The 21,374-nt window shown below is 42.6% G+C and overlaps 1 protein-coding gene across 2 annotated transcripts in view; it reads right to left on the bottom strand.

Moving 5' to 3' along the window:
• Positions 1-21,374, bottom strand: part of Thap4 (THAP domain containing 4) — a 59,939-nt gene that overhangs the window by 15,410 nt on the left and 23,155 nt on the right. Inside the window, exons 1-2 of one of the 2 annotated variants that reach the window (XM_004667808.2) lie at positions 16,041-16,130; positions 9,500-9,659 (exon numbers count right to left, since the gene is read on the bottom strand). In XM_004667808.2, the coding sequence (XP_004667865.1) occupies positions 9,500-9,659; positions 16,041-16,044 (164 nt within the window). In that variant the 5' untranslated portion in view covers positions 16,045-16,130. Of the gene's footprint in view, positions 1-9,499; positions 9,660-16,040; positions 16,131-21,374 lie in introns of those variants that run through there. The other variant, XM_004667807.2, reaches the window with a different exon arrangement.

Raw genomic sequence — 21,374 nt, 5'->3', positions numbered from 1 at the left:
ATTGTGGTGGCTGTGTGGCTGCTGCTATACATAAGACATGCAACTAGGGTAGTTAAAGGCACTTACTTGCAAAATCTAATAGCCTGGGTTCAATTCCCCAGTACCCATGTAAAGCCAGACGCACAAATGTATGCATTTGATGTATGCATTTGGAGTTGTTTGCAGTGGCGACTAGCATGACCATTCCATTTCTCTCTCCTTACAAATAAACAAAATATTCTTTTTTAAAAAAGAAAGAAAAGAAAAGACATGAACCAGTGTGGTGGTGCATGCCTTTAATCCCAGCACTTGGGAGGCAGAGGTTGGAGGACTGCCATGAGTTTAAGGCCACTCTGAGACTACATAGTGAATTCCAGGTCAGGCTGAGCTAGAGGGAGACCCTACCTCAAAAAGAGAGAGAGAGATGCAAGTTGGGTATGGCGGTGCATGCTTTTAATCCTAGTACTAGGGAGGCAGAGGTAGGAGGATTGCCATGAATTCAAGGACACCCTGAGACTCCATAGTGAATTCCAGGTAAGCCTGAGCTAGAGCGAGACCCTACCTTGAAAACAAACAAACAAAAAGACAAGCAACTGAGGCTCAGATAACTACTCAGAGGGAACTTGCTTGTGTAAGGGAAGAATTACCATGGGAATGGGACATGCAACAACCTCTGATTTGACAGGTAAATTAGTTAAGTGAGGATGAGGTAAAGGAGCTGTTTCAACACTTTTTGTGGCCAGAGGGCTAAAAGGAAAAAGAGTACAAATTATAACTGTATTAAAGAAACTTTCCTGGGATCCAAAAAAAATTGGAACCTGAGGGAAACACTGGATAGTGAAGAGGCAGAAAACAAAATAGAAGTGAGAGACAATACCCTTCAGGTCTGACCTTTAACAGAGAGGAAGGGAAAACCCACAAATCAACATGCAGATGGAGGCCTTAATAATAATACCCAAGTCAAGAAACCATGATAAGGGAGTATTATACCTATGAATTGCTTAAGTTGGGAAGGACTTTTTTTTTTTTTAAATTTATTTATTTGAGAGCGACAGACACAGAGAGAAAGACAGAGAGAGGGAGAGAGAGAGAATGGGCGTGCCAGGGCTTCCAGCCTCTGCAAACGAACTCCAGACGCGTGCGCCCCCTTGTGCATCTGGCTAACGTGGGACCTGGGGAACCGAGCCTCGAACCGGGGTCCTTAGGCTTCACAGGCAAGTGCTTAACCGCTAAGCCATCTCTCCAGCCCTGGGAAGGACTTTTAAGCAAGAAGTAAAAGACCCTCTCATAGCCTGGCTCCCAAAGCTGTGGGACATAGGCAGATGGGATCAGTTTGAGTGCTATGAAAGAGAAACTGAGTGATGGAACTACTCATTCTCCTTGACACAGTGGCTACATAATCTGAAACAATCTGAGGGAAACCAGTCCATAATGGACTGACTCAAAGGAACCATTAGGGATACTTGGTTATGGCCATCTGAGATCCATATAAATATCAGGGACTAAAAAAATATACCAGGAACTGGAACACAATAGAGAAGGAACAGGCATTACTCAGGGAAATAGCATGACAAGGAGTAGATGATGCTCTGTTCACTGGACCATACAGGACTTTGTTCACTGGATAGTTTGAAAAAAAAAAGTTAACTCAGAAGACTCTCTGATGGAGCTGCCTGTCAGTGGTGGAGTATGTTCCAGTGATGCAGCTTCCATGAGTTCTCACCTTTGTTGAGGTGGCTTTCTGGAGATGCAGTTGTGCTTGAGTTAAAGCAATGATGAGAGGTTGTCATCCAAGATGGGATGAGACCTCTTCTGGTGTGGCTGCATTTGTGTTATCTATTGCTCCTATAAATAACCCCTCACCCTGCTCTGTAAGTAATCCCAATAAACTCTTTGGTTCAACCCTCCAAAAAAGTTAACTTAGCAGGGATTTTTGTAATGGTATGGAGCTTTAGTGCTTTACTGAGCCTCTTGGTAGGGCATGATCTTTGTAAGATAGGGAAGGCTTTGACAGATTTGAGTGACTTAGACTGGCATGTAAATCATGTCTATAAAGAGGTTGCAAACATGAGATGAGGGAAGGGAAAAGCAGACAAAGGAGTCTGTCTGGATCAATCCAAGGCAAATATGTCAAAAGCTGGAGTTACTGAGGAAAAAAAAAATGACAGGAAGGTGTGCTATTGAGCTTCTGGAAGGCTTAAAACGTGAAAAGAAGGTATAAATGATAAAATAGTGCATATGAAAAGGAATAAGTTATGTGTGGGGGTGGAGCAGAATACTTATTCCTCTAGAGAAAGCTGTGTACATTTCTCTCCTACAAAAAAAAAAAAAAAAAAAAAAAAAAATGCCAGGCATGGTGGTGCATGCCTTTAATTCCAACACTTGGGAGGCAGAGGTAGGAGGATCGCAGTGAGTTCAAGACCTCTCTGAGACTACATAGTGAATTTCATAGTGAATAGAGCTAGACACTACCTCAGAAAACCAAACTAAAACAAAAACTGCTAAGTCTGCTATGGTGGCATAAACCTTTAGTCCCAGCACTCAGGAGGCAGAGGTAGGAGGATTGCCATGAGTTTGAGGCTACCCTGAGACTAGAGAGTGAATTCCAGGTCAGCCTAGGCTAGAGCAAGACCCTACCTGGAAAAACAAAACAAAACAAAACAGGAAAAAAAAAAGGTACACTAGTGATGGAAGCTGTTCACTAAGACTGGGACATTCTTGTCATCCAGAAGTGGCCAACAGAGAGGCATGTCAGTGGCTGTGGCTACAGTGACCACACTGGAGCCTGTCAAACCCACAGAATTAACTCAAAATAGATACAAACATGGCAACAAGATGGCTCTTGGGAGCTGGGCTTGGTGACACATGTCTTTCATCTCAGCATTCTAGAGGGACAGGTAGGAGGATCACTATGAGTTCAAGGCCAACCTGAAACTACAGGGTAAGTGCCAGGTCAGCCTGGGCTAGAGTGAGACCCCACCGTAAAAAAAAAAAAAAAAAGCTCTCAGAAGAATGACTGGATTATAGAAAACTACATAATACCTCCCATCCATGCCAATGTATCCAACATTGCTCTTGAGGAAACAATTGATATACATAATGGACCCTTTCATGCTGTATTGGACCTTGCTAACACTTTTTTTTTTTTAGTTTTCCAAATGGGAGACATAAATTGTCTAAACATTTGTCAAGCTTTAGCAGTCAGTTTCTTCTTACAAAAAGCATCTGGAAAAACACTAAAAGCAGTAAAGAGTTTAAAATAAGGTATCAAATGTTTATTGCTGCTCAATTTATAATAGCTGGGAAATGGAACCAGCCTAGATGTCCCTCAACTAATGAGTGGATAATGAAGATGTGGCTCATTTATACAATGGAGTTCTACTCAGCAGTAAAGAAAAATGAAGTTATGGAATTTGCAGAAAAATGGATGGACCTGGAAAGGATTATACTAAGTGAGGTAACCAGGCCCAGAAAGCCAAGTGCCACATGTTCTCTCTTATATATATATATATATATATATATATATATATATATATAAAACTACAGATGATTGGGCTTCTGCGTGAGAAGGAAAATACTTAGTAGCAGAGGCCAGTAAGTTAAAAAGGAAATATAAAGGGAAGAGAGAGGAAGGGAGGAGGGTACTTAATAGGTTGGTATTGTATATATGTAAGTACAATGATTGAGATGGGGAGGTAATATGATGGAGAATGGAATTTCAAAGGAGAAAGTGTTTGGGGGTGAGGGAGGGAATTACCATGGGATATTTTTTTATAATCATGGAAAATGTTAATAAAAAATAAAAAATTTAAAACAATAAATAAAATAAAATCAGGTATCAAGATGATAAAGGCTATTTTCATTGCTTTTAGTTACATATCAGAACTATGTGGTAAGATCCTACTTGAAGGCACTACATGGTTTTGTTGTAAGACGTGGAAAAATCAGGTTGACACAGCTGAAACCTCCTCTTTACTAGCTTTGCTTTTGTGTGGGGAGGTATTATGCAGAAGAGAATTGTTACCAACATTTCTACTTTGTCTGTGACCTTGCTTTAAAAATGTTATGTAAAGGCTGGGGAGATGGCTCAGCAGTTTAAAGGTGCTTGGTTGCAAAGCCTGTTGGCCTGGGTTCAATTCCACACTAACCATGTAAAGTCAGATGCACAAGATATCTGGAGTTCATTTGCAATAACAGAAAGCCTTGACATGTTCATGCTAGCTTTCTCTCTCATGCAAATAAATAAGTAAACAAACATATTTTTTAAAATGTTAGGCAAGGGCTGGGGAAATGGCTCAGTGCTTAAAGGTGCTTGGCTGCAAAGTCTGCTGGCCTGGCTTCAATTCCCCAGTACCCATGTAAAGCCAGATGCATGAAAGATGTGGGTTTGTTTGCAACAGCAAGAAAGAGGTCCTGACACTGGCTTTCTCTCTGTCTCTCTCTTTGAGGTAGGATCTTGCTCTAGCCCAGGCTGATTGGGAATTCACTTTGTGGTCTCAGGCTCAAACTCATAGCCATCCTCTCATCTCTGCCTCCAAGGTGCTGGGATTAAAGGTGTGTAACAGCACATGCCTGGCCTCATGCTTTCTCTCTCTTGTGCAATTTTTTTTTTTTTTTTAGGGCTGGAAAGATTGCTTAGTGGTTAAGGCACTTGTCTGCAAAGCCTAAGGACCTGGGTTCAGTTTCCCAGTACCCACGAAAAGCCAGATGCACAAAGTGGCATATCTGCCTGGAGTTCATTTGCAGTGGATAGAAGCCTGTATGTATGTGCCCATTCACTCTCTCTCAAATAAATAAATAAATAAAATATAATATAAGTGCCTTTTTTGGGGGGTTTGTTTTCTGAAGTAGGATCAAGGGTTGGGGAGATGTCTCAGTGGTTAAAGGTGCTTGGCTGCAAAGCCTGACAGCCTGAGTACAATTTGCCAGTACCCACGAAAAAGCCAGATGCAGAAAGTGATCCAGTAGTCTGGAGTTTGTGTTCAATAGCAACAGGCCCTGGTGCATCATGTGCTCTCCCCCCACTTCCTACTTCCCTCTCTCCAACCAAATTAATAAATAAAATATTTTTAAAATGCTAGGCATGTGCTCACTGGTACAATAATGGTACAACTGTAATGTGTAGAACCAGCAAGTTCTCAATTCACATCTGTTACTATAAGCCATGACAAAAACCTGTAGCTAGGAAGGTAATAGGTAGGGTTTCACTTTAGTCCAGGCTGACCTGGAATTCGCTATGTAGTCTCAGGCTGGGCTTCAAACTCATGGTGATCCTCCTACCTCTGCCTCCCAAGTGCTGAGATTAAAGGCGTCTATCTGCTACCATGTCCGGCAACTGCTATTGTTTTGTTGAATGAATGTGATGTGCCTGTCAAATTGCCTTCTAAACATCTGTGTTCATGTCCATTGGTTACTCCTTTCAAAGCTTAGGGAAAACTGCAAAAGAGAAGATGAAAGAATTTAACAGGCTGAGGAAAGGAGTATTGTGGTACAGCTTGTTTCCTTTAGGCATAACATGATTGTTCCAGTGCCATCTTGTAGCAGAGACTGCCTTGGGCCATGGCAATTAAATAAGCAAATCAATACAGTGATAGCCAGATTTATGGTAATAGAACTGTTAATGTCCCTTAGTAGAAGTAGGGGAGGGGCAGGACAGAGGACTGGGGATTCCAGCCATTATTCCTTCCTGCCTTCCCAGCTATAAGTGATCCTGCAAGATGCTAGAATAGAAAAGAAGTAGAAGGTTAAATGAAAGGGAGACTCCATGATGCAGCTTCCATGATGAGACTGGCAGCTGTGAAAGGGTTAAGACTGCAGTGATGCAGCTGGTTTGGGGATCACCCATGCTTCTGTAAGTAACCCCTTAGCCATGCTGTAAATAAGCACAGTAACTCATTGGTTTACCAAGCTGGAACTCAGTGGAATCTTTACCTTTGTCTGTTAGTGGTATCCTATCAGGGGGTGAACAGATGTTTGTTCATATATTCCTATAGAAATAATTCTCAAAGCAATGTAAAAAACAATGGGGAAAGGAGTCTAGCCAAAGGTTCTGGGGCAGTAAGATATCTAATCTGACCAGAAGAGGCCCTTGATGCTACCTACCATGTTTCTTCTGGCATTACCTCTTTATTCCCTTGCTCTTTTTCCCAACTGACCAACTCCTAAAAACAGGAACTTACTTTTTTATTTTTATTTTATTTTTCCAGGTAAGGCCTCACTCTAGCCCAGGCTGACCTGGAATTCATTATGTAGTCTCAGGCTGGCCCCAAACTCATGGTGATCCTCCTACCACTACCTTCCAAATATTGGGATTAAAGGTGTGCACCACCATACCCAGTTTAGTTGTTTTTTATTATTTTTATTTATTTATTTGTTTTTAAAGGTAGGTCTCACTCTAGCCCAGGCTGACCTGGAACTCACTCTGTAGCCTCAGGCTGGTCCTGAACTCGTAGTGATCCTCCTACCTCTGCTGGAATTCAAGGCAGTGCCACCATGCCTGGCTGCTTTATTTTTATATTTATTTATTTATTTTGAGGCAGAGTTTCACTCTAGTTCAGGTTGACCTGGAATTCACTATGTAGTCTCAGGGTGGCTTTGAACTCATGACAATCCTCCTACCTCTGCCTCCCAAGTGGTGGGATTAAGGCATATGCCACTGTGCTAGCACCAACTCATCAGTCAAGAGGTGGATTATGTAGATTTAGTTTATACACTTTATTCACTCTTCACACATGTTAATTATACCAATTCCCTTTCCCTCAACTATCCTAGCCTCCTGGCCTTAACCTTCTGGGACACTCACAAGATAGCCACCTTAGGGTTAGCTCATTTACATATTAGCACTCAGAAGGTCTCTGGTCAGTCTCTGGTCTTGGCCCCTGGTTGCCATGGCGACTTTGTCACTGCTGAGTGAGTGCCCCATTTCTACTTCTAATTATTGCTTCTAGCAGTTCCCATTTACTTCTAACATCCCATTTTATTTTTTATTTTATTTTATTTTTGGGTTTTCGAGGTAGGGTCTCACTTTAGCACAGGCTGACCAGGAATTCACTATGGAGTCTCAGGGTGGCCTTGAACTCATGGTGATCCTCCTACCTCTGCCTCCCGAGTGCTGGGATTAAAGGCATGCGCCACCACGCCTGGCTCCCATTTTATTTTTAATTATTGCTCCACCACACCTGGCCTTTTTTTTTTTTTTTTTTTTTTTTTGAGGCAGCTCAAGCTGACCTGGAAGTCACTTTGTGGCCTAGGCTGGCCTCCTATCTCAGCCTACAAGTGCTGAGATTAAAGGCATGAACTGCCACGCCTGGTTTCTAGGCAACCTGTAAACCTAGGACAATCACAGTAAAACCCAACCATATCAGGATTTAGAACTCTGGTGTACTCATCCAACCAATTTATTAGGTAGTAATTAATGGAACAGGCACTGAATTCCTAATTATATATAATTCCTAATCAACCTTTGTCATCACAAATTCATGGCCAGTATAGTGTACATGGCTTATAATCACAGCACTCAGGAGGCAAAGGCAAGAGGATAGCAACAGGCTTAAGGCCAACATGGTATACATGAGACCCTGTCTCAAATAACCAAAAAATAAATAGTAACAAATTCATAAAACTTATGATGGTAAAGATATCTGCACTTGAAAACTGAAAAACTGACTCATCATCTCAATCATTATTATTATTGTTATTTTGTGGGGTTTTTTTTTTTTTTGGAGGTAGGGTCTCACTCTAGCCCAGGCTGACCAGAACTCACTCTGTGGTCCCAGAATGGCCTCAAACTCATGGTGATCTTCCTACCTCTGCCTCTTGAATGCTGGAGTTAAAGACATGCACCACCATGCTCAGCTCTTTTTTTTTTTTCAAGACAGGGTCTTGTTATGTAGATCAGGCCAGCCTCAAATTTGTGGTCACTCTATTTCTTCTTTCTACGAATGCTGAGATTACAGGTGTGCATCATCATATCCATCTTTGTTTGCTTATTTGTTTGTTGGGTTTTTCAAGGTTGGATCTTATTCTAACCCAGGCTAGCCTGGAATTCACTATGTAGTCGCATGGTGGCCTTGAACTCACAGGGATCCTCTTACCTCTGCCTCCTGAATGCTGGGACTAAAGGTGTATGCCACTACACCTGGCCATCTTACCTTTTAAATTATTATTTTTTTTGGTTTATTTTTATTTATTTGAGAGTGAAGTCAGAGAAAGAGGCAGAGATAGAGAGAGAGAGAGAATGGGCACGCCAGGGCTTCCAGCCACTACAGACGAATTCCAGATGCGTGCGTTCCCTTGTGCATATGGTTAACGTGGGTCCTGGGGAATCGAGCCTTGAACCAGGGTCCTTAGGCTTCACAGGCAAGCACTTAACCGCTAAGCCATCTCTCCAGCCCCATCTTACCTTTTAAAGATTTTATTTTATTTTATTTATGCAAGAGAGAAAGAAAAAAAGAGGCAGATAGAACAGGCATGCCAGAGCTTCTAGCCACTGCAAACCAACTCCAGATCTATGTACCACCTTGTACATCTGGCTTACATAGGTACTGGGGAATTGAACCTGGATCCTTAGGCTTTGCAGGCAAGTGCCTTAAGTGCTACACCATCTCTCTCCAGCCCTCATCTTTAAAAAAATATATTTTTTATTTTTATTTATTTATTTGAAAGACGGAAAGAGGCAGAGAAGGAGAGAGAAAGAGATAAAGAATGGGTGTGCCAGGGCTTATAGCAACTGCAAATGAACTCCAGATGTATATGCTACCTTGTGCATCTGGCTTATGTGGGTCCTGGAGAATAGAACTGAGGTCCTTTGGCTTTGTAGGCAAGTACCTTAACAGCTGAGGCATCTCTCCAGCCCCTCTTTTTTTTTTTTTTTAAATACATCCATCTTTCTCTACATTTCTTACAAGGTGATTCTAGCTAGGAATAGTAGCTAAACTTTGTACAAGTAATACCTGCTCTTTATTCAACACAACCCCTAAAAAATAAATTTTATAGCAGTCTACTACATATACACATATCAAAATCCAAGAGAGAAACAGGTAGAGAGGGGGAAAAAGAGGTAGAAAAGAATGAGTATGAATGAGAGCACAGGGAAGAACCTTGAATTTCAAAGAATTCTTTGCTTTATTATATGATAGGGATTTTAGAACCACATATAAAAGCTTTCAGGTAGCTCAGGGGCAAAGTGAAAGAAACTATGTCCTCTTATTTTCTGCAACACTGGAATGATTAATTTCCACAAATTGACTGACACTAGGGTGTTAATTAAACACACATACTTCTTTTTGTGCTTAGATTAACAAGCCTATAAATTTAGTCAGCCTAACATTTTACAAACTACAGAGAAAGACAGTACCATAGTTACCCACCCATGGCTCAGTGGCCAAGGTTCTGTGAAGTAGGAGGTGCTTTTCTCAAAACAGATCAAAAGTTGTACTTGCATCTTCCTGCCTGTGTCTATCTTTGTTTAGTCTGGGATTATTCTGAGACCTAAGCAGCCGATGAGCCAGTGGAGACTTACGAGAAGTTGAGTATAGGCTGGCCCACGTGGGAGATGTGCACCTCCTCTAGGTACTGGAAGGGCTGCAGTGTAGGGAAGGTCCCGGCTCCTGGTGGGTCTGATAGCCAGGTACCCAGCATCCAGGATAGCGGCTCCACCACTGGGTTCATCTTGGGAGGCTCTGAGGACAAAAGGATGGGACAGTGAGTGACTTCTTTCCACCAGTGTCTTGCCAGGCTTCCTGCTGCTAGAGTTGTCTTCACCAGAAAGAATCGTCATGTAACCAGCAAGTGCCCATGGTGAGATCCTCTTCAGAACCTCTGTGGTGTTTCACAGAGTCTGGTGAGTGAGGGGAGGGGCAGAGGCCCCATATCCATTCAGAGGTCTGGCACTGGAATTTATTGAGGTAGAGAAGGTGCAAAAGTTAGAATGAGAAGAGGCAGAGGGCTGGAATAGGGGTTGGAGGCATCTAGGAGACGGATTCTCCCTTTCCCATGCTGTGCCTCCTTCACATGCCCAGAAGGATTTGGCTCTCTCATTCACTAAATTTGAGGGTACCACTAAGGACTGGAACTCTGAGGGGTTGGGAAGCAGGGACTAAAAGCAGAGAGTTCTGTCTGGTGGCTCCCATGAAGACTAAGGAATTAAGCACTTTCTGGGATTAGCTCCCATGACTCTAAGATTAGTAGGATGGAGCCATTGCTTGATTGCTTGCATGCTGAAATCAGTCTTGCACTGCCTCCCAAGCTGATTCCAGCATTCATTCCGAACTTTGCTAGCCATGACCCATTTCAGGTACCTTCCTATGCCTCAAATTAGAAAGCCTAGAGCTGAAGTTTGGACAGCAACTTGAAGGAAGAGCAAAAGTAGAGATCCATGAGCTCACTGATTCTAGGCAAGCCTTCATCCATTAACCCACATATACCAAAGGAGAGAATCACTTCCACACTGGGACCAACAACCTTTGACATGTCCTCCAGGCCAGCTCTATTGAGTTGGCCAGATGAGAAGCTCTGGGAGCCATCACAACCTCAGAAATTAGTCTTGGACTAGCTTTGGAAAGTATTGTGAAAGACTACTCAAGAAAAGGAAAGCCCTTCAGAGGGCCTCACAAATGGAGATGATCAAGGAGTCAGGGCTCAGTGGCATAGCCAGGGCATGTGAGAACAGTAAGACCAGGCAGATAAGAGGCCTGAGTGGTGAAAGCAAACCTGCTCCAGGCTGGCCTGTCTCTCAGCACTTCCATTTCAAGCTACCTATGAAAAGATACCAAGTGAGGATGGGAACATTTGAACTGGATAACACTTTCTGATTCAACACAGATACCTTTACTATCAAGATTTCAGTGGCAAACCTTAAGAAAGCAGGAATAAAAGCTTTAAACCAGAGTATAAGCTCTGGAAGAACTTGGCTGGGAAGACCTCTACACAATGTCGGTCACGTGGAACACCCGAGTCAGTTCATTCAATGTGCCAGACATTTCTCTGGGGAGTTGGATGGCTCAGTGGTTAAGGATTTGCCTTCAAAGTCTAATGACCAGAGTTCAGTTTCCCACTACCCACATAAAACCAGGTGCATAAAGTGGCACATGCATGTGGAGTTTACTTGCAGTGGCTAGAGGCCCTGACATGCCTATTCTCTGTGTGTGTCTCTCTCTCTGTTTGCAAATAAATAATTTTTATTAAATTAAATAAAAATTAAATTAAAAATTAAATAAATAATTTTTATTTTAACTGGGTATGGTGGCACATGTGTTTGATCCCAGCACTTGGGAGGCAGAGTAGAATTGCCTCTGAAGTGCTGGGACTAAGGCTATGTACCACCACTGCAGGCTTTATTTTATTTTTTGAGACAGGTCTTACAAAGTAGCAAGGCTAACTTTGAACTTGAAACTTTCCTTTTTAGCCTCTAATGTACCTGGATCACAGGCATGAGGCACCAAGTTTGGTTACTACACCCTTTAAAACCTGAGGCAGCAGCTTCTGCAAGACCACTTCCCACAATTGCAAGAATTCATGAAGGAAATGGCAAAAAAAAAAAAAAAAAAAAAAGGAGAAGGAGTAGGAGTAGGAGGAAGAGAAGAAGAAGAAGGAGAAAAGAAATTGGGAATGTTGGGAGAAAAAATGGCAAAACACAACTACTAGCAATATGAACTTGAGATGGAAAGGAGCCAAGGGAGAACTAGCATGGAAAATAGGGACCCAGGCAGGAAGAGTTCAAAAGAGAAGACATGGAAGCAGAGAGTCCTTCCTTCATGGGAAGACACAGTGACGTTTCCACAAATGTGAACATGGACACAGGGAGCACTGGCCCACACCACAAAACAAAGTGAAAACAAAAGAAAAAAAAAAAAGTGGTTCACAATGTAGTCTACAATAATGTTGGTAAGATTCAACAGTTTCCAAAAGAATAAAAATAAAGTAAACTAAGGACTTTCCAGTCGTTCCCTCTCAGTAACCCTCCCAGCAGGGCAGGATGGGGGATGACAACGACCTTCTTGGTTTGGGAGCTTTTCTTCTCTCTCTCTTTTGTAATTTTTTCAAATTTATTTCTTTGAGAGACAGAGAGAAAGAATGGGCATGCCAGGGGCCCTAGCCCCTGCAAATGAACTCCAAATCCATGTGCCACCTTGTGCATCTGGCTTACATGGGTCGTGGGGAATCCAACCTGGGTCATTTTGCTTTGCAGGTGCTTAAGCACCTTAACTGCTAAGCCATCTCTCTAGCCCTTTCTTTTCTCTTAAAATAAATAGTTCATAATTAAAAAAAAATAACAACAAAAAACAGGTGAGCATGGAGCATAATCTAACAACAACTCCACTCTCAGGTATAGGACCAGGCCCAACAGAAATACAATGTACACTAAAGTCAGACAGGACTGTTTATAGCAGCACTATTCATCACAGCCCCAAGGAGAATGACTCCTGTCCATAATCTAGTGAGTGTCAAACAATGAAACACATCAGACAATGAATGATATTCGGTCATAAAAAGCAATGGGGGGGGTGAAGAGATGGCCTAATGGTTAAGGCACTTGCCTGCAAAGTCTAACAACCTGAGTTTGATGCCCCAATGCCCATGTAAAGCCAGATGCACAAAGTGGTGCATGAATCTGTAGTCTAATTTACAGTGGCTGGAGGCCCTGGCATGCCCATTCTTTCTCTCATAAATAAATAAATAAATAAATAAATAAATAAATAAATAAATAAATAAAAGCAATGAGGGCTGCAGAGATGGCTTAGCGGTTAAGGCGTTTGCCTGCAAAGCTAAATGACCTCACTTTGATTCAACAGGGCCCATGTAAACCAGACACACAAGGTGGCTCATGTGTCTGGAGTATGTATGCAGTGGCTGGAGGCCCTGGTGTACCATTCTCCCTCTCTGTTAATAAATAGATAAAAAAAAAAAAGTTAAAGCAATGAGGGACCTACTATGCTACCACATGGGAAAGCCTGAGTAAAAGAAGCCAGACTCAAGAGCAGATTCCACTGGAAATGTCTAGCTTACTCACTATATAGATAAATAGCAGGTTAGTGTTTCTCCATAGACAAAAGCAAAGGGTCAATCTATAACACAAGTAGAGAACATGGGCTGCAAGAAAGATCTTGCACTAGTTTCAGCTTTCTGTGCCCTATGTAGACTGCAAACCTGATGAGCCACCCTGAGGCATCAGACATGTGCTAGCTACATCAAACACTTAAGCTTTCCAAAGTTCACTCCAAACAGGCATTTCCCCAAATCTCAGTACTTTAAACTCTTGGTGATCACTTAGTGAAATGACAGTGTTTAAAATAATGGTAAAATAAAAAAGTGTTAAAATTAGTCATACTTTTTTTCCCCACCTTTTAAAAGTGCTGTTAGGAAATATAAGTCATATGTGAAACTCAGGTTCTGGTGCTTCTGGACAGTACTGGATAGGGTATCATCCATTCTAAGCACTTAGTGCAGAGTCCTGTCTTCATCCTGACAACAGACTTCATCATGAGCAAGTGGCAACCTGAGTTGCCTAGCAATCCGTTACTGTCATGCCTGGATGCAGGCCCACTGATACAGTATCAGTAATTCAATAAGTCAGAAATACTAATTTGGGGGCTAGGAAGATGGCTCAGCAGTTAAAGCACTTGCTTGCAAATCCTGTTGACCTGGTTCAGTTCCTAAGCTACCCACAAAAGTCAGATGCAAAAAGTAGCAGTGTCTGGTGTTCCTTTGCTGTGGCAAGAGGCCTTGGCACACCTACATAAATAAAGTTTAAAAATAAAAGAAAAATACTGATTTTTGGATAAAGCATCATACTTTCTAAAGATTAGCCCTAATTTCAGCAAAGAACCTGTGGTATAAGAACCTGTGGTCTAAGTCACATGCCCTCATCCCTGGCTGTCTGGTCTACCAATTGGTTATAATGGCTTCAGCAGGTAGGCCTGAAGCCCACCCAGGTATCAAGGCTGGTAGTTTTAGCTGCTCCATATCTTGCCACACACTGCTGTCCTCTCCCCACTAGCCTCCTCTTTATCCTTTCCTCTTCTGGCTGGGGAGTGAAAAGACCCTGGTTCATTGGAACCAAGCTCAACAGAAATCTTCACAGCTCTCAGCTGTATCTGGGAGCATTTCAGGCTGTTTGAGTTGTACTGGGAACAGGTTCCAGTTGCACAACCCACAGGAACCAGCCCACTAAAGAAGTATTCAGTTACCAGTTTAACAAAGAGCAAAGGGAACCAAACAGACTTTGACATGCAATACCTGTGAGAGTGTGCTGTGGAATTGTTGAGGAGGAGCAGTTAATCTGGGGAAAGAACTGCACTTCTGTAAAGCCTAGCCAAGTTGAGCTGTCTAGAGCCACAAGCTTTCACGTGTAAGGAGGATAGTCCCTGGAACTTCTGTTCACCTTCCCTCAATCCTAGGCAGGATGTTTTCTGGAAGAATTCTGACAAAATGAAGTAAAGTGTTTGTCACAGAGGACAAGAGGAGCCCTCAGAAGGGGAGGCTGAGGAGGGTTAGGGTAGAGGCTCCTGAGCATCCTGAGCTGTTGAATGGATGGGATGGGAGAAGGGGGAAACAGGATAGTAGGGGGCTGCATGGCCAAGGCCAGAGGGTCTCACAGAGAAGGCTGGGCTGTGGCAGAGTGTGAGCAGTTCCCAGAAGTGTCCGAAGTCATACCACCAGGCTACAAACTGCTAGGCATATGGGGCTGAGGGTTTGAGGCAGGTCCAAGTTCTGCCGGTTGTATCAGGATGCAAACATAGGTTGCAATCTATCCCTTCCACAATCTCAGTAACATTGCAGTCTGCTAGTTCTGTGTTCAGGTCCAAATGAGGTCTTGTTGAACAGGAGCTTTGGGGTCTTAGACAGTGAGGACTAGAGGACAGAAAGTAGATAGGCTGGAAGTTGGAAGTTTGGAGTCAGCAGGACAGAACTGCCAGAAATAGAAGAGGGATATGTTTTGGGTACCACATGATTAGGGAGGTAGAGTTTTGAGCTGAGGGACACAAGAGGAAAGGAAGGGATGGAGTGGTAGCTATCATGGGGCTGGGAGGCAAGTGGGTAAAAGTGCATGGGCCATAAGGGCCAAGGTGGTCAGCAACCTCAAACCAGCTAGAATCACCAGGGCACCTGAGCAGGGGTAGTCATCCATTGGAGGAATAGTGGGAAGAGACTTCCACATACCACAGCTTCATTGTCCCAATTCCAGCTAAAGCCTATTCAGTGGGTGCTTATAAATTGGGTGTCATGGGAAAGTATATAGAGGCCATGATGGGCCACCTCATAGGCAGGTCTTCTGAAGGCAAAGCTGTGAACTCAGGCATTGCTGCTCCTGTGGAGGCACAGGGCTTATTGGTGAATCTGTAGTCTATGACACCTGGGAAGCTAAAGAGAAGCAGGACTAGGAATTCTATGAGGAGGCACTACACCCTTGAATAGGTCTACTCTATGGGAAATTAAGGACACACCACTGTGATTACATTATCAGGCTGTTCAGAGTGCTATATGGTCCGTGGCCTGCACGGGTACAACATAGAAAAAGGGACTCTGAAAAGTAGTATCTAGCTGCTCTTCTTGCTCCTCAGTTCCCCCTGCTCACTAAGAAATTTCAATTTGGCTAAGAGATAGTGGGTAGGCAGTAAATTAATGTCTCCACCTTGTATAATGCTCTCAACCACCCTAGGCTGACATTATTGGCCCCTCCATCACCCCAAGGTATACCTACTTATGGAAACTACTGCCTTTACTAAAGTGTGGGGTGGTAGTGAGGACAACCCAAACCATTCTAGAATCCAAGCACCAGGTTACAGAACCTAGATGTGTCAAAATTCACTAATCTACATCTTCAAGAACTATGTTGTTTATTCTATGTAAGTTAGACTTTATTAGGAAAGTAAAAATAAAATGGAATTAAAAATTATAAGGATCTAGCCTATGTGTAACTTTCAATTTCTTCAAATAAATTAGACAGGCTTTTCTACATCTTTTCATTTTTATTAAAATCTCAACAAAAATGCAAAAAAATACATTTTCTATAAGAAACTTAAATTTGCATTCTTGACTTAAGGCATTGAAAGCAGGCTTACCCATCCCTAAGTTTTCTGAAGTCCAACACACACCACTCAAGGTTCTTCAAGGTTGTTTTCTGCCAATCCACGGGAAATGTTTGCACCTGGGTGTTGAAAGGCTGCAGGAAGTGAATGCCAGCTCCAAAGAGAGCATTCTGGGAATTGTAGTTCAATATAAAAGACTATGTCCCACAAGAATGTGGAAGACAAAGACAGACTTGAACAACACAGAATTTCAGGGCTGATAGGAGTTCTAAAAACATAGCTGCATATTATTACTAAGAGTCACGGCACTGGGTTAATGCAGTGAAAAGCAAGATTTTTACCCTCTGCTATTTCACTGATCATGACACAGGGAACCAATTCACTAAATGGGAAAACACACTGGGAGAGGCATATAACAGAAGCTGTTTCTTCTGGAAGTCCCCCAAAGCTTCTGATGTATGTATACTTTTCTGTCTTCAAGAGCAATGGCTAGACATAAGGGAAATGCAAATTAAAACTACTTTGAGATTCTATCTCACTCCTGTCAGAATGGCTACCATCATGAAAACAAATGACAATAAAGGCTGGTGAGGATGTGGAAAAAGAGAAACGTTTCTACATTGTTGGTGGAAATGTAATCTGGTACAGCCATTGTGGAAATCAGTGTGGAGGTTCCCGAGACACCTAAAAATAGATTTGCCACATGACCCAGATATGCCACTCCTAGGCATATATCCTACAGACTTGTCTCATTACCTTAGAGATACTTATTCAACCATGTTCATTGCCACTCTACTCACAATAGCTAGGAAATGGAACCAGCTTAGATGTCCCTCAACTGATGAGTGGATACTGAAGATGTAGCACTTATTTATTCAATGGAGCTCTACTCAGTGGTAAATAAAAATGAAATTATGAAATTTGCAAGAAAATGGATGGATTATATAAGTGAGGTAGCCCAGGGCCAGAAAGCCAAATATCATATGTTCTCTCTTATATGTGGATCCAAGCTACAAATGATTGGACTTCTATGTGAGTTGGAATAAAACTCAGTAACAGAGGCCAGTAAGCTAGAAAGGGAATAGAAAGGGAGGGGGGACTTAATGGGTTAGTCTTATAGATATATAAGTAGAAGAACAGATTAATGGGGTTAGAAAGGCCTACGTGAGGTCAGGGGAAGAGCTTGAGTAAAGAAAAGGTGGGGGTAGGGCTAATCAAAATCTAAGAGGGGGGGCTGGAGAGATGGCTTAGCGATTAAGTGCCTGCCTGTGAAGCCTAAGGACCCCGGTTCAAGGCTCAATTCCCCAGGACCCACGTAAGCCAGATGCACAAGGTGATGCATACATCTGGAGTTAGTTTGCAGTGGTTGGAGACCCTGGCGCACAAAGACATATGAAGAGGGTATAAATAAGTCATATGGAAACCTACCTTTCTGGACTTGGAAAAGTCAGAAGCCATAGATTGTTACTAGTAAATTTTCAGTGCCAGGGATGGGATACCTTCCAGTGAGTTGTTGGCCAGGGAGGTCCCTGATGCCCCCAAAGTATTACTGGCCAGTGCTGAGGCTCTTGGTTTCCCACCAGGAATAGATGGTAAGACCCTATTGCTGAAGATGCCATATACTTGGGCTGCAAGGTCACTGAGAAATCCTGCTGGAGCTGAACTGAAAACCTCCTCCATGTAGACCAGTTGATAGAAAGCTGGAAAAAGCCATGTTGAATGCAGTTCAATGGGAGAGAGACAGAAATCACCAATGGAGATACTCAACAGCAGACACTGCAAGCCTTAAATTTGGCCAGCCAGGCCAAATGAGCCAACAGGTATAATGTCTGTTATGTGGGAAACCAACTACACTAATTAGATTAGAGGTCTGCTGCATGGGAGGGAATACATTCCTGATACTGAAAACCTACGATAAGACAGGGTAGTCATGAGCCCTAGGGGTGTTAACGTCTGCTGGTGTCTGGCTAAATGTATATATTACGTTCACCAAACTGCTCGGTAAGCACTACTCTTAATGTTCATACTCATATATTAATGCTACTCTCACTTTTGGTTAGAGAAGCTTCTCTTTTCAGATGGTGGTGACCTTGGGATGACTCAGAAGGCACCATGGTGCTGAGAAGTGACAGAGGAGTGCTCAGCACTAAAACTTTCTCTAGCACACCTTCCAAGGCTCAGGGGCCATTGGTGGAAGAAGTGGCAAAAAGAATGTAAGAACCAAAGGAAGGGTAGGACTCCTTACAATGAGCTCCTTCAGACACAAAATGACCTGGATATCCATGACCTTGCAGTACCTTGGCTTTGCAAACAAACATCTTAACGGCTAAGCCATCTCTCCAGGCCCCAAAGGTAATCTTGGCAGGGTGATTTCTGTCAGCAATGTGAACCTGACTGCAACAGGGCTGAAGAGATGGTTCAGTAGTTAAAGGCACTCGCTTGTAAAGTCTGACCACCCCAGTTCAATTTCCCAGTACCCATGTAAAGCCAGATGCACAAAGTGGTTCATGCATCTGGAATCTGTTTACAGTGTCAGGAGGCCCTAGAGCCTATGCCTATTCTCTCTCTGTGTCACTCTCTCTCAAATAAATATAATTTTTAAAAAGACAAGAAAAAACACATCACTTCCTGACTATGGAATGATTATTCTGAAATGAGCCCATTTTGAGGACAGTGTGAGACTACATAGTGAATTCCAGGTCAGCCTGAGCTAGAGTAAGACCGCAACAACAACAGCAACAAACTGGTTTGAGTTTGTTCTTCAGACTTCAAAATGTGAAGAACTTGGATGGAGAGATGGCTCAGTGTTTAAGGTGCTTGACTACAAAGCATACGGCTGGCATTCAATTCCTCAGTACCCATATATATAAGTATTTGTACATATTTTTCTATTTTTATTTACTTGAGAGAGTAGAAGAGGCTGATAGAGAGAGAAGGAAAGAGAATGAGAGAATGGGAATGCCAAGGCCTTCAGCTGCTGCAAACTCCAGACACATGTGTCACCTTGTGCATTTGGCTTATGTGGGTCCTGGGGAATTGAACCTGGGTCCTTTAGTTTTTCAGGCAGCCACCTTAACCACTAAGTCATTTCTCCAGCCCAAATAATATTTTTTTTTCCAAATAATATTTTTTAAAAAGGTAAAAAGTTGGGCTGGAGAGATGGCTTAGCAGTTAAGGCGCTTGCCTGAGAAGCCTAAAGACTCATGTTCAACTCTCCAGGTCCCACATAAGCCAGACACACAAGGTGATGCAAGTGTGCAAGGTTGCACATGTGCACAAAGATGGTGCATGTAGCTGGGTGTGGTGGTGCACGACTTTAATCCCAGCACTCGGGAGGCAGAGGTAGGAGGATTGCCATGAGTTTGAGGCCACCCTGAGACTCCATAGTGAATTCCAGGTCAGCCTGGGCTAGAGTGAGACCCTACCTCGAAAAATCAAACCCCCCCCCCCACAAAAAAAAGATAGTGCATGTATATGGAGCTAGTGCAGTGGAGCCCAGACATGCAAATTATCTCTCTCAAAAAAACAAACAACACCCCCCCACACACACGCGCACACACACAAGAAAAGATGAAAACTTATTTTCCAGCCAGGCATGGTGGCACATGCCTTTAATCCCAGCACTTGGAAGGCAGAAGGAGGAGAACTGCCATGAGTTAGAGGCTACCCTGAGACTACATAGTGAATTTCAGGTCAGCCAGGGCTAGAGTGAGACCCTACCTTGAAAATAAAAAAAAAAAAAAAAAAATTAGGACTGGAGGTATGGCTTAGTGGTTAAGGTGCTTGCCTGCAAAGCCAAAGGACCCAGGTTCTATTCCCCAGGACCCATGTAAGCCAGATACACAATGTGGTACATGCATCTGTAGTTCATTTATAGCAGCTGAAAGTCCTGGCGTGCCCATTCTCTTCTCCTCCCCTCTTTTCTCTCTGTCAAACAAATAAATAAAAATAAAATATTTAAAAATAAATAAATAAACAAATTCCAAAAAATTTATTTTCCTTTGTAACAAAGTGTGACCTTTATAAATACTCTCAGATCAAGAATGCAGGTGGTCTAACAGCACATTAAGCCACAACTGTATCTTGCAAATAGAACACTTTTGTGGTAAATTTAAGAAAGGGATCTAAGATTCCTTACACCCAAACCTCTCTGGCCCTATCAAAGGACCCTCAGCTGCAGAAGGGATGCCACACATGCCTTGCCAATTCTCTTAAACTTGTCATAGGACTCTCAGCTGCAGCAGGGACTCCACATGTGCCTTACCATATTCTCTGCCAGTAACCCTGCTCAACCACTGGTTTCTCTGCTACCAGCCAGCCCTCTGGTAACAACTTTGCTTCAGTCTTTCCTCTCTGAACTCTCCTTCTCTTTCTCCTCCCCACCACTCTTCTCTGTCTGCAAAGAACTCAGGGAACAATTAAAAGCTATCTTCTCTCTTCTAAAATATTTCCTACTAATACTACCTACCTTATTTCTTAGTCTATATAACTTCACCTTTGACCTGATGTTCTTTGCTATACTCTCCATGAGTTTCTGGGAAATTCTGTCTCTAATTCCCATCTCCTAGTTGTGTTACTACTGCAGCCTGTCATGGCTTCCAGAGCTTTTTATGTGGGGACTGCAGATTGAAGTTGGTTACTCAGACTTCAGGAGTGCTTTATCCAATGAGCCATCTCCCAACCCTTTGAGATGTAAAGCCTTATCTTGCTTCTACTAAGGGCATACTCTGATTCATTGTAATCATGACATATATTGAGTTTCTTGATATAGTGTTCTGAGATGTTTTCATATCATTGTTATGTGTTATTTTACTTGCAAGACATCTGTTGTCAGCTGGTATCTATGATTTGAGATTTTTCTTCACCTTTTGATATATGTTATATGGTTTGTTTACATGATAAAGTCCCCCAAAAGAGCTTAATTCAAATTAGTCTCTAAGTAAAGTAGAATACATGTAAGCTTAGTCCAAATTCCCCTTTTCCTTCAATTCCTGACACAAGGAAAACTGTCCTGTGGTAGTTTGAGTGTATAGTCCCATAGACTCAGGTGTTTTATTAAAATTTGAGGGGCTGGAGAGATGGCTTGGTGGTTCAGGTATTTGCCTGTGAAGTCAAATAACCCAGGTTCAATTTCCCAGGACCCACATAAGCCACATTCACATGAGCCTGGAGTTCATTTGCAATGTCTGAAAGTCTTGGTGCGTGCTTTCTCTATCAAATAAATAATTAACAATTCAAAAATATTTTGAAAAAATTGGACTTGTAGCTAGGTCTCTAGCCGTCTGCCTGGGGGAGGTGACAGAGGGGGTAGATCCTAGAGTCCAACTCTAAGGTGTCACAGGGGACAAATCTGAATTCCTGCCCAAA

The sequence above is a fragment of the Jaculus jaculus genome, chromosome 4, assembly GCF_020740685.1.
Source record: "Jaculus jaculus isolate mJacJac1 chromosome 4, mJacJac1.mat.Y.cur, whole genome shotgun sequence".
Lineage (NCBI taxonomy): Eukaryota > Metazoa > Chordata > Mammalia > Rodentia > Dipodidae > Jaculus > Jaculus jaculus.
The sequence above is the reverse complement of the archived record's forward strand: the minus strand, read 5'-3'. Positions and strand labels throughout refer to the sequence as shown.